General features: G+C 42.8%; 1 protein-coding gene across 1 annotated transcript in view; it reads left to right on the top strand.

Annotated features, from left to right (window-relative positions):
• LOC147010830 (integrin alpha-X-like) overlaps positions 1-14,139 on the top strand; it is a 217,548-nt gene that overhangs the window by 175,742 nt on the left and 27,667 nt on the right. The window contains exons 17-23 of the mRNA XM_085859953.1: positions 3,782-3,939; positions 4,761-4,915; positions 9,949-10,086; positions 10,412-10,485; positions 10,577-10,709; positions 12,935-13,027; positions 13,146-13,225. Coding sequence (XP_085716079.1) covers positions 3,782-3,939; positions 4,761-4,915; positions 9,949-10,086; positions 10,412-10,485; positions 10,577-10,709; positions 12,935-13,027; positions 13,146-13,225 — 831 coding nt within the window. The remainder of the gene's footprint in view (positions 1-3,781; positions 3,940-4,760; positions 4,916-9,948; positions 10,087-10,411; positions 10,486-10,576; positions 10,710-12,934; positions 13,028-13,145; positions 13,226-14,139) is intronic.

The raw sequence follows: 14,139 nt of genomic DNA, 5'->3' as shown, positions 1-14,139 counted from the left end.
GTGTAACATATAGTTATCACATCACTTGTGCAAACTTCATTCACTATATCGTATAATTTGCGAGTGTAAATTTGTTTCAAAATATTCTCATTATATTGATATGGTAAACTGAACACATATAAAATAAAGAAAAAAATATGACAATTGGTAGATGTTTGTTTCTGTAGTTGATGATTTTCGAAGTTAGCTGTCCAGAAATTACGTCTTTTTCCATTAAAACCCTCAAATGTACATATATTTATCTAGAAGTATTCCATTAAGTAACTAGTAGTATTCCCCTGTTCATTCTGCACATTTCAATAACAATCATGTAAAAATAGGGCGCGTTGCTTTGTAGCTATGGCTAATTCACTGATTTTTGGAAATGGTCAAAATTTTCTAATGGGGGTATCCTTCAGGTGTGAATATTTCATGGGCCGCACACCAAAAAATGAGGACAACAGGGCAAAATGAGTTACTGAGATCCTCATCTTTCATATGAGACCTCTTGTAGCTTTGTGTCAGGCTGGTTGATTAAGTACCAAAAAATCTGACCTATACCACTGGCCTATATGTAGTCAATGGTTTAACTTAAAAATTAAGCTCCCTCACTTCCATGGAGTTTTTTGGTGCACTCATTTGGTCAACCAATAAGACAAACATGAAGACCAAGGAGTTTTCCAAAGAAGTTCGACATAAAGTGGTGGAGAAGCACCATTCAGGAGAGGGTTATAAGAGGATTTCAAAGTCACTATCCCTTTGAGTATGCTGAAATCCATCATTAAGAAGTGGAAGACGTATCATACCACCCACACTCTACCCAGATCAGGTCGCCCATCCAAACTCAGCAGCCGGGAAAGCAGGAAACTGGTTCAGGATGTCACTGTAAATCCATCAATGACTTTCAAAGATCTGCAAGGCTCTATGTCCGAGATGGGGGTCAGTGTTCATCAATCAACAATATCCTGATCCCTTCACAAAGCTGGCCTCTATGGACAAGTGGCAAGAAAGAACACATTCCTGAGAAAGACTCATCTAAAAGTTCATATGGAGTTTGTGAAAAAGCATCTTAAAATGATACTGCAGGCATGTGGAGAAACGTTTTGTGGTCGGAGACAAAAGGTCTAACTTCAAAGCGTTATGTCTGGCACAAGCCTAACACGGCACATCACTCAGTCAACCCTATCCCTCCTGTCAAGCATGGTGGTGGCAGCATCATGGTGGCAGCATCATGGTATGGGACTGCTTTTCATCAGCAGGGAGGACTGGCAAGCTTGTCAGGATAGAAGGGACAATGAACGATGCAAAGTACAGGAGAATCCTTGATGAAAACCTTCCAGAATCGGCCATGATTCTGAAACTGGGTAGGAGATTCACTGGTAGGACAATGATCTGAAGCACAAAGCTAAAGCCACACTGGAGTGGCCAATTAAGAAGAAAATAAAGAGTGGCCTTGAGTGACCCAGTCAAAGTCCTGACTTGAACACAATTGAATCTTTACGGCGAGATTTGAAGATTTAAGTCCATCGATGATCCCCATCAAAAGTAGCAGAACTAGAGCAATTTTCACGTGAAGAATGGGTAAAGATGTCATCATCTCACTGAGCAAATCTGGAGGAGACCTCCCCAAGAAAGACTCACAACAGTCATTGCTGCAAAAGGTGTTTCCACCAAGTACTGACCAAAGGGGCTGAATACTTTCACAACCAGTGAATTTTGATTTGTACATGTTTTTTGCATGTATTCTTGACATGTAACCTCCTTCATCTGTAATAGTGTTTAGTTTTATCTCTGCAGTTATGAATAAAAAAGTTCATTTGGAAAAATTGTTTATACATCATTCATAATTCATGTAAATGTGGCATTATTGGTCGGGGGTTAATACTTTTGCAGGCCACTCTATCTATGATTTCATTTTCATATCTATTGCTGGATGTAGGGCAATCCTGAAAAAGCTGATACTTTTTACAATCTCACTGAATGCCCTTGTAAAGGCCCTGTCACACCTTGACGATTTAGCCAACGTATGCCTGACGTATGCAAAATTGGGCTAAAACGCTGGCACATGTCGAATACGTTATAGGTAAGTTTGAATACGTTAAGGGCACACTGGCATAAGTCGTAGTACGCTGGCATACATCGTAGTTCACCGAGCTGTAAGACAAATTTTCCATGCTTGAAATTTCCCAACGTATGCCAGCATATGACTCACACGTTCCGCATAACGCTGGCATAAGTTGTAGGCACGTTACGCGATCGTTGACACATGTCGACACACGTTACTTGTAAGTTACTCATCAGTCGAAACGCGTCGAGATAATGTTTAGCATACCCGAAACTTATTTCTAACCTATGAGTAATGTGTTGTAGTCACGTTACGCGATCGTTGACACACGTCGACACACGTTACTTGTAAGGTACTCATAAGTCGAAACACGTCAATGTAATGGTTAGCGTCAGTGTTCCAGACTCCCTGTTTTTTTTTTTGTTTGTTTTTTTTTTAATTTTTTTTTTCTTCAGTATGACGGTGATGTTGACACTTCGATGTCTAGTGCGGTTATAATATAATAGAATTAAAAGGCTGCCGCTCAACGATTTAAATCATAACCGTCATACCGAAGAAAAAATAAAAACCAGGGAGTCTCGAACACTGACGCTAACCATTACCTTGACGTGTTTCGACTAATGAGTAACGTATACAAGTAACGTATGTCGACGTGTGTCAACGATCGTGTCGCGTGCCTACAACATATGCCAGCGTATGCGGAATGTGTGTCATACATCGAGAAATTTTCAACATGCTGAAAATTTCTCGACGTACTCGGCGTACAATGACGTATGCCAGCGTACTACGACGTATGTCAGCATGCTCTTAACGTATACAAAACTTACCCATAACGTATTCGACGTGTGCCAGCTTGGTTCAGCAAATTTTTCATACGTCAGCATACGCTGGCTAAAACGTCAAGGTGTGACAGCGGCTTCACACTTCGATGTCTAGTGCGGTTATGATTTGAATCGTCGAGCCACGGCCTATGAATAGCCTACGCCACGTGATCGTCGGCGATACGCTGCCGCGCGCTATGCATAAGTTAGACTATTTTTTGGGCATAGGTTGTGAACGTCGACAACACGCTCAGCATTCGTTGGTATAAGTTATCTATATGTGATTAAAACGTTCTGTGTACGTTACTAATACGTTATGCATACATCCAACACGTTATTATACGCCCAAAATTAAAAGAAAACATCAATATTTCAGCGTACGCCAGCGTTTTACATACATTTTGATACGTTGCCATACGCTGGCTAAAACGTCAAGGTGTGACAGCCCCTTAAGGGCTGACAGGATAACAGACTTTTGAGGTATGTACATTTGCGTCTAAGCTGTGTAGCTTGGGCTGGAATCTCGACACAGCAATAAACACTCACCCTGGTCTTTACAGGCAGGTCAATTCATCAATGTGTATGCCGTCCATCGGAAGGACGTTAAGCCAGAGCACCCGTCTGCCAGCATTGGTCATTGGTGGATGGTAAAGATTCCATTGTGTCTTTCTTGAAGAGTAGGTGTGTTTTCACCGGCATACTGAACAATTACCAAATCCCTGCGCCATTTTTTCTTTGCTTATTTTATTCACTTTTTATTTTATTTTGTTAAAATATATTTTAATCCTTGATTTGATTGTTCTCTTGTGTTTTCTGCTCTGCAATTCTCACAACTTTGATTATGGATTCTCCCAATCACAAACTGCTGTAATAATTTTAACAACATAAGGCCACATTAGGGTGTATGCTTTTGCAGAACGAGGCCTTTGATAAACCAGACTATCACAGTGACCTTTGAACCTGATAAGGTTCCACTGAAGTCTGTGACACGTTGCAGCCAAGACAATGTTACAACTGTGAATACAATAATAAAGGTGTGCTTTGAACCACAGGAGCTCACTCCCAACTATAGAGGTAACTTGTCTGACTTATCTTTTACTGAACAGTGATCTACAGCTCAATGAGGAATTTGTACATGTATCACGTGCAGAACAAGGACATTAGGAGAGAATGGACAAATCAACACAATATATAGGACCAAAGTTTGGGATCGCAGCATCATGAACCACAGTGTTCTTATGGGAAAGCCAAACAAGTTAACCTTGTTTTATATCAATGTGACTGCAGTTTGTGCAGATCTGAATGCATAGTTAAACTTCATTGTTTGTGGTTTTAATAATTACCATACTATAGTTTCAACAAAATAATTCTGAAATTCTCATAATTTAATGGAATAAAGGAGCAAATCCGAAGCTATATCCCAAGTGAGACAGTTCAATGACAATACAAGTTGCACACAACACAAGTGAAATGCCAGTTAATCTATGTGGAGTGCAAGTTTAGATAACCAGATGTTTTCATTGCCGAGTGGTGACTCGAGAATGGCACAACCACCCATGCACAAAGGGGAGTGTACCAATCTCATGAGTGAATACAGAGAGGTGGACACCCCGTTATTGGATTCCAAATTTCACCCAACCAGTTGCATTTGCTAGTTTCACTGACGTTCTGTGAAATATTGATGATATTCCAATGTTTGAGCCAACTTTGATGGGACATCATACCCCAGCTGGTGCTCATTCCACAAAACCAGTGAAACAATTTATTTGCTGCAGTTAAATAACAGGATTGAGATGACTGACTATCTGAGAACAAGTTAACTGCACCTGTCTTCAGAGTCAGATTGAGGCAAATTTGAGTGTTGTTGTGTTTGAATAAAATAAATCATCCTCCAGGTACATGGCAGTTTGAGCTTACGTACAGCTTGTGGTTGGACCTGGATTTTCACAAGCCCAGGGGAACGTTTGAAGATGGAACTCGGCAGCTAGAAAGGAGGAACCTGGCACATTCAGATTTGGAGAAACATTGCTACAACAACACAATCACAATGGCAAGACTTGCATTCAAACATTACACTTTAAAATAATGTAGCTGCCACACGTATTATAAAGTACGATATTGTAATCTCTATCAAAGATGAATACCGTTTCACAAAAAAAAAAAAATTCAACCCTGAAAAACAAGCAATTCCTTTCTTAGTAAAGGAATTCCGACCATTGGAGGGTTAACTCCCAAAACGTGACCTTGTTTCCATAGGTAGTTGGCATGCATACTACCATCAACGTTCTGTTGATTCCATCCGTTGTTCAAGGCGAGTGATATGATATGTCGACCTGTTCGTCGACATACAACATCACGAGGCTTGAGGATAACGAGTTTGTCATTTTACAAATAATTCTTTTTTCTTTTGGCATTTCTACTTATCAAAAAGAGTATCAATACCCAAAGACTATATTATATAAAAAAGAGTATATTTGATACCCAAAAAAGTATCAAAAAGACAATGAATCTTGAGCTTTTACCGTCCTGTGAAATTGTATTTTAAGAAAATATTTCCATGAATGTGAAATACTAGTGTCACGGGCACACTATAAAGTTTTTACTGTATTTCTGTTTCGCTTGGTTTGGGAAATATGGGTGGTCTCGCCCATTTTATGGGAGCAAAAGCTACCCTGAGGGCATTTAAGAGGCCAGGACAAAGTGAGGATGAGCATCGTTTGTAAGCCAGAGCAGACAGTACACTGTCTTCCTGAGAGTTATTGTGACAGCTGGGATTTCAGAGTTATTAGTGACAGCTGGGTTTTCAATTAACAATCCATGATGATTTCACTGGACTACATCAGAAGCATCAAATCAAAATCCTTTCCACTGTTGCTGTCAGTGCGATTTGAATCCATAATCAGTGGAATGTCAGTGCAACATTCTCTTGTACCTTCAAGCCATTATCTCTCTTGATAAATATTTTCAAGTGTTTATGTGTTTGTTTGTATGTTTTTCTTTCACGGCCAAACGATAGCACCTAGGTCAGGTAAGGTATGGGAGCATGTGCCAGAGCAGCGCGTCGCTGCATCCACTTTCCACCGGTACTCCAGGGGCCTCCATCTGGCTATCCCCCAGGCAGATGCCTGCCCATCCCTATCTCCTTGAAATTCCGATCAACCTGTTGCAACCACAAGGCACGTGGTCGGCCCATTGGCCTCCTCCACTCACAGGGCCCCTCAATGAGAAAATCTAGTGAGCAGGATCAGCGTCAGGAAAATGAGCCACATGTCCATGCAGCCACAGCTGATGCTCACGGACTATGCAGGCAACAAATCTCATTTCAGTCTCTCTCAGCAACCGCTCATTGGACACAAAGTCCGGCCAGCGATAGCCAAGGATTCTCCGAAGAGACCTGATACCAAAGGAATTAAATCTCCGTCTCAGATCCCTGGTTATAGTCCAAGTCTCACATCCTTATAGCAACACTGGAAGCATCAACGACCTGAATACTCGGACTTTCATCCTCGTGCATCGGTACCGGCACACCCCATGATGCAGTGAATCCAGGACTCCCCAGGCCTGACCCAGACATCTGTTGACCTCTGGCTCACAGCCAGCAGAGACATAAATATCACTTCCAAGGGAAGCGAATCTCTCCGTGACCTCAACATCCTCGCCACAAACAGGTACAGACAAGATATCAGCATCCAAGATGCCATTGAAAGCCTGGATCTTAGTTTTGACCCAGGAAACCCATAATCCCAATGGCTCTGACTCCTCATTCAGCACCTCGACGGCTCCCAAATGGATATCTCGAGTCTCCGCAAAAATGACTGCATCATCTGTGAAATCAAGGTCAGAGATCTTGACATTCCCAAACGAAGCACCGCAGCTTGATCTCTCCAACATCATCCCCATAATCCAGTACAGACAAGTGCTGAAAAGTGTGGGGGCCAGTACACACCACTGCCGAACTCCAGTAACAACTGAAAATAAACCAGATATGGTACCACACATCTCACAGCACTCTCAGTACCAGAGTATACTTCAGACATCATTTTTGGTGGCACCCCATGAAAACCAATAATCCTCCAGAGGGCATCCTCATTCACTGAATCAAACACTTTGCAGAGATCAACATAGGCCATAAGCAGCCCCTGCCGAAACTCATCTCTGCGTTCGGTGAAGACCTGGAGGGCAAGGATACAATCAATCGTTGACCTCTTTGGTGTAAAGCCTGACTGCTCTGGGCACTGGTGCTCAAGCAGATCATGGCGAACCCTATCAAGGATTATTCGAGCAAAGACTTTGCCCGGCACTGAAAGCAGGGTCACCCCTCAGTAGTTGTTGCAGTTTTGGTGATCACCCTTCTCTTTCCAGAGAGGGACAACAAGTTTCCTCTTACAGTCAGTTGGGATGATGCCTGTGTTTCAGGCAGAGCACAGAACTGCTTGGAACGACACTAGTACAGCATTTCCACCAACCTTGAGAATATCAGCATGGATGCTGGAGATCCCAGGAGCTTTACCCCATTTCAACCGGTTCACCGAAGCTTGGATTTCTACAAACGAAGGTGGACCACAGTTGATTGGAGGGTCAGCAATAGGGATTGAACCACCCCTGACATCCAAGTCGACAGCTGGTGGATCAGCCTGGTACAGCTGCTCAAAGTAACTGGCCCAACAGGCCTTCACTTCAGACTCCTCTGTCAAGAGCCCACCACCCTCTGCTCCAACTGCAGTACACCGAGGGACGGGCTTGGATGAACGCAATGTGCAAATTCCCCTGTAAGCCGGACGAGAATCACTTGACCACAGGTGATGCTCTACTTCCTCAAAGATTCCTCGCACATTGGCCTCATTGTCCACCCTTAGTGCACGAACAGTTTTATGCCTCAACTCCCTGAACAGCTCAGCTCTGCCATTCAACCTGACCCTGCAACTCTGGTCAATTTTATCCAGTGTCCCTTGAGAGACAAAATTCTTCTTCGCCCCACGGTGAGTTCCAAGACATCAACCAGCAACATCAAGGACGGTGGTCTTGAAGGCACTCCACAACTCTTCAGGATCCCCCAAAGCACACAACCCCTCCAAATCTCCACTCGGTCTGTTTGCAAACTCCTCGGCTACCCTCTCATCCTTGAGCTTGCCAACATCCAGGCTGGGATGGTACCATTCTCCTGGATTTAAGTTGCAACTTTAGAGTTGCTACAACAAGCCTGTGGTCAGTATTGAGGAACTCAGCACTCCGGTAGACCCTGCAGTTCTGGATCATCCTCCAATGACCATCACGAGCACATCGTCAATCTCCTTTGCCACACCGCCAGTGTTGGAATAACAAGTCCAGCGATTAGCCTGTGGGGGCTGAAACCATGAACCAGCCACTCTACGTCCATGACTTCTTGCAAAGTCAAGGAACTTCGTACTATTCTGGTTCACAGTTCCTGACCCATGGGGACCAACACCCATCTCTTAAGCATCCCTATGAGTTCCAGTCGATGCATTGAAATCCCCCAAGACTAGAAGTTTATCTCGTCTGGAGCACTGATGAACCACAAACTCGAGCGAGGCATCGAATGCGTCCTTCACGGTGAGATCACTCGCCTCAGTCGGAGCATAAACAGAGACTAGGAAAATGCCACCCAAGGTGTGACGAATCCTTCGTCTCATAATACGCTTGTTGACCAGTGTAACCTCAATTATCATTGGAGTCAGCTTTTTGGACACAGACAACTTCAGCAACTCCTTTGGCATGGTAACTATCAGTGACCAGACCAATAGTAGGTGTAACCATCCACCATGGTCTCACCACAATCCAGTACCTTAGAGAGTGCTGGAATACCAATATCCAAACGCTGGTGCTCAGATGATAACAGAGACAGGTGATCATCCCCCCTTAGGGATAGGACATTCCAGGCTCCCACCCGAAGGGACCGTCTCAGGTTAACCCAAGGAGACCGCCGTCTGGTGGACCACACCTCAGCACCACCCCAACACATGACCACAATCTGACGCGGGAAGGTTACCCCACGGTTTCCCTCCTATCATTAACGATTGAGGGTCCGAAAGGCTTTGCCCCAATCCCGTGATCGGGTGAGCTGCCCTGTGAAGGGCAGCAGCACTGGAGGTACTCCCATGGAGTAGGTTTTCAAATTTATTTTTTAATTCTTTCTGTAATGTTTTGTGGAATGAAGGGTTTTACGGTGGCCGGAGTGCAAATCCTGCCACCAACCTCCTCATAAAAAGTAACCCAACTGCAAGAGGATGTCTGCAGACACATTTGGGCACGAGATATGGATGGCCGTTGGCTCACAAGGAGCTCCTCTGCCCTTTGACAGGTTTTATTCTTCATCCTGCTGGGTGTCCAGATCATACATCCTCCTCAGCAAGAAACTTGGTGGGGAAGACGGTTTAGTCGCCGACAACCCGACCATGGAACAGGTTAGTGCAGGTTTACATGGTACCTGTAGCAAGTCATAGATCTAATCTGACATGACCTGACACAGAGCGTGCAAGAACCTCCGAATCCGGGAAAGGTAAGAAGCTACCCCTTCTTCCCCTCCCTCCAAAAAAACCCTCCATCCTCAAGGTAATTCTCTATATGTACGTTTGTGTAGTTCTGAAAATCATAGAAAAAATGGCTGGGCCAATCTCCAAATGATTTTGCAAACGTGCTTGGGGTACCCAGGGTCAAGTCATGGGAACAACCACCTCCCCCCTCCCCCACTCCCAACAAGGCGCTGCATGGGAGAGAAAAAAATTCCTAGAGGTTCTGGTGCATTCCTATGAATGGTTTTCATGTTGTGCATGAAATGTAATAAATGGTTTTGTTTGTGTGTGCTTTTTGTGTGTTTGTTTGTAATTCTTTCACAGCCGAAACCACCGCCGGGAAAAGCTCACAGCCAGGCAGTGCCAGGAATCCTCCCAACCCTCTCCCGGGAAGTGCGGGGTAGCTCCTGCTAGGACTTAATAACATCACAATAAGAATATCCACCTTTAAAATAGACACTGTGTAAAAAACAGAAACCAATAATTTGAGAATAAAATTGTACAAATAAAACCTGAAACCAGTTTTTTGTTTTAATAATTGTATTATACACAGAAATGTGCTGACATCAACTCGCACTCACCACTTCGTGTGAATGGCTCGTTTTCTCTGGGTGAATCATTCAATCATCTCAATCCAAAGTTTCCATGTGCAATGTTGGGTGATGACGTCAATCTGCACTTCGAGGCCAAGGTCAGGCCTGTTGGGGATTTGTGTTGACCATTTTCCGCCCTCCACCACCCACACTCTACCCACCGACCTACACACACACACACACACACACACACACACACACACACACACACACACACACACACAACCCTCCCAGAACACACACATACACACACACACACACACACACACACACACACACACACACACACACACACACACACACACACACACACAACCCTCCCAGAATACACACACACTCCCATTTTATTCTCCATTCTTCAAATTTAAAAGTGGAATTTTGCTTAATTTCAAACATTTTCTCGGTGATATGTATTATCTGCAGCTCGAATTTGGAAAGAACTGCTTCAAAAGCTCCCGTTGCCTTGATGACCTTCGCCTGAAAGTCAGAGCCATGGGGTAAGAGACGATACAGATGTACAGGGATAGTGAGGAATGATTGGTTTTGTTGAACATAATTTGAAATTCACGTAGCTATCGCACACTGCAGGGACAACATAATTCTTGGCTTCAACAACACTTTGGCATTAGAGATTATGCTTGAAAACAGCGGTGAAGACTCATACAGCCCAAGACTAAGAATGACGTTTCCACACAACCTCAACTACAAGAGGATAGTGCAGGTGAGTACTATAAAAACATTTCGTTTGTTGATTTCTACAAATTATTCAGTATCTCTGAGCAGCATACGTGTAGGATGAAAATAAATTATGTCAAAATGAGAAGAATGGTATCATAATGAAAGGTTCACTGATCTCTGTGCTGCTTTACATTACCTCATGATTGAGCTGAACACGTTTTCTATCACAAGGACGTCAGCTAATTATTGAAGAACACAAATGTGGATCGATCACATTGCCATCTAGAGTAAATAGAGATTATACCCTCAAAGAATGTGAGGACTATGGCAGTAGCATACCCAAGCATGGTGATTACACTTTGTCATAGCAAACATCAAACAGAGGAAAGTGAGACCAAAAGAAGGAGAAGTACTGTTTGACCAGACAAGGGTTTCAACTCAAAAGACACAAGAGTGAAAAATACACAAGAATAGAGCTTCCTGTAATATTTGGCACAGAATGAAAGAGGTCTTCCAAGGAAATACGTTAATGGTGTGAGCAAGCAAGGGAATAAGGGAAGAAGAATGAATAGCAATGAAATGAAACGTGTGTGTGTGTGTGTGTGTGTGTGTGTGTGTGTGTGTGTGTGTGTGTGTGTGTGTGTGTGTGTGTGTGTGTGTGTGTATGCGGATGCGTGCATTGTTCATAAAGCATAACATACATGTATTCTCTCTGCTAACTCCCTACCCACACTCCTTTCTCTTTGTCCCATCCTCGCTCTACTCCCTCTGAATGCAGTGCAGCACCCTCCTCCCAAACCGATCTCTCTCATTCTCCTCTCCTCCTCTCTCTCTCTCCCTCTTTCTCTCTCTCTCTCTCTGGACATATATGGATGGTGGTTATGTCCTGACAGTGTTTGTCTCCGAACATGTCCGAGCAGTGTTTATGTCCGGAGGGGAGTTTGTGTTGGCCAGGTCTGAGCAGTGTTTGGCTCCGGACAGCTTGGCTCTGGGCGCATCTGGGTGGTGTTTTGCTCCAGACTCATCAGGGCAGTGTTAGGCTCGAGATACGTTGGGGTGGAGTTTTGCTCCAGATGCATCAGGGCGTTGTTTGGCTCCGGACGTGTCAGGCGTTGTTTGGCTCTGAATGCGCCGGGAATTATTTGACTCGACGCATCCGGCGGTGTTTGGCTCCAGACGTGTCCTGGTGTTGTTCGGCTCTGGACATGTCCAGGCAGTGTTTGGCTCCGGACACATCCGGGTGATGTCCGGAGTTTATCTCCAGATGTGTCCGGACAGGTGTTTGTCTCCGGATGTGTCCGAGCAGTGTTTGTCTCTGAAAAATTGGTTCCGGATGCGTCCAGGCAGTGTTTATCTCCTAACGTGTCTGGGCGGTATTTATATACGGACGGGAGTTTGTCTCTGGATGTGCCCAGGCAGTGTTTGTCTCTCCACGTGTCTAGGCATTGTTTGTATCTGGACTGCTTGGCTCTTGACACGTTTGGGTGGTGTTTGTCTCCGAACGAGTCTGTGTTGTATTTATGTCTGGATGGGAGTTTGTATCCAGACATGTCCAGACGGGAGTTTGTCTCTGGGTGTGTCCAAGCCGTGTTTGTCTTTGGATGGCTTGGCTCCGGATGTGTCTGGCGGGTTTTGTCTCGGGCCATGTTTGTCTCTGGGCCACATTTATAGTGATGCCAGTAGGAAATGGATTTCAGACATTATATTGTTTCCATCTTCACTGTTTTTCAATGCAGAATCATTCTGATGAGACAGTATTAATCGTAATTTAAACTCCACCGCACGTCTGCCTTCTCTTCCTCGAACCTCACACTATCTTCCCTTTCCCCACCCCTCCTCACTCACCCTCCCTCCTCTCTCTTTTCCCCTCCACCTCTTCACCCTCCCCTCTGATATATATATATATATATATATATATATATATATATATATATATATATATATATATATATATATATATATATATATATATATATATATATATATATATATATATATATGTATATATGTATATATATATATATATATATATATATATATGTATTTATATACATACGTATATATATATATATATATATACGTATGTATATAAATACATATATATATATATAATATCCATGTATAATCAAGATTGCCTCAGGTCAATCAATAAAATTTTTCTGGAAATATTTTACGAAACAATGGTGTACTTATGGGTGGCAATGGTTTGGCGAGCTTCTACAAAGAAGTTATATTGTTCATCAGGTGTTTTTGTAATTATTTTGGCAGAAATCAGGACAAGTGCGATGCCTTCCCAATGAAGAGTCTGGAAAAGTACTTGAATGTATTATTGGCAGCTGGATTATGAAATCTAGAACAATGGTCAGTATGCTAAGAGCTGAACAACTTCAAATGGAAATAAATGCTATTAAACAGCTTCACCAACGACTTTGTTTCCCCAGTTAATCGAAATAAAACATTTTTGTTTTTCCAACCGCAGGTAAAATTTTGTGTTGAGTTTGAAACCACAAATGTCCACCAGACCACAAGAATTCTCACAATCGACACAATTGTGACAAGGTTCGTTTGCTTGGAAAGAGTGTATGTAGAACAATCATTGTGATTAAAATACTATCTGCTGCTATTTGCTTTGCATTATTTAATGAAATGGACTGTTTATTTATAGAAAAAGGTGACACAAAATACCCCTGGTAGGAAATATGGAAAAAGATGCCCACAACCCCAGTTTCCCTTGCAATGGATATCCAAGGTCTTTTGCTTACTGTATCCAATAGTCAGCCAGCGAGCCCGCTGGTAAAGACATTCAGGATACTGAACAGACAAACAGGATCAGAGAGGTCATCGGGATTAAGTGGGGGCAGGGAAATCTTAACCCACGTTTTTCTAATACTGACAAGACTGGTCATGTTGGGCAAACAGGGATAGTTGGAATATTTTTGACACAGTATGCACCAGAGAAAAGTTTGGCATGAACTAACTTTTTGAATTATCCATAGGAAATGTCGTCCACATAGCTACATATTAGCAGTGGAAAATAAAAGTTTAAGAAAAAGGATGTTATGGCTTTACAGACAAAAATCTAATCAATTAATTTTGTTCCAACTAACCCCAGATAAAGGGCAGATTCGGACATAATATGGTGAAAGTTGAAACTTTTTCATAAATTCTAGATATGACAATTAATAAAGGAGACAGCATTTGGTGGTCATGAAAAGTTGGGTTATTATGCATCTGCAAAGCTGTTAAATGACCCAATGATTACTGTTAAACATATTCTATAAATACATCGACCCTTGGACTGTGATGCCATGGAGTGACATTGAGGAGAAGCTCTCAATGTGTGAAAGATACTCCAGTGGCTCAGCCTCTGACAGTCTAGCCTCATTTCTTTAAAAGTAGATTTATATATATATATATATATATATATATATATATATATATATATATATATATATATATATACATATACATAT

The sequence above is a fragment of the Eptatretus burgeri genome, chromosome 16 (assembly GCF_056783735.1).
Source record: "Eptatretus burgeri isolate ZD-2024b chromosome 16, Ebu_testis_v1, whole genome shotgun sequence".
In the NCBI taxonomy this organism is placed as follows: Eukaryota; Metazoa; Chordata; class Myxini; order Myxiniformes; family Myxinidae; genus Eptatretus; species Eptatretus burgeri.
The sequence above is the reverse complement of the archived record's forward strand: the minus strand, read 5'-3'. Positions and strand labels throughout refer to the sequence as shown.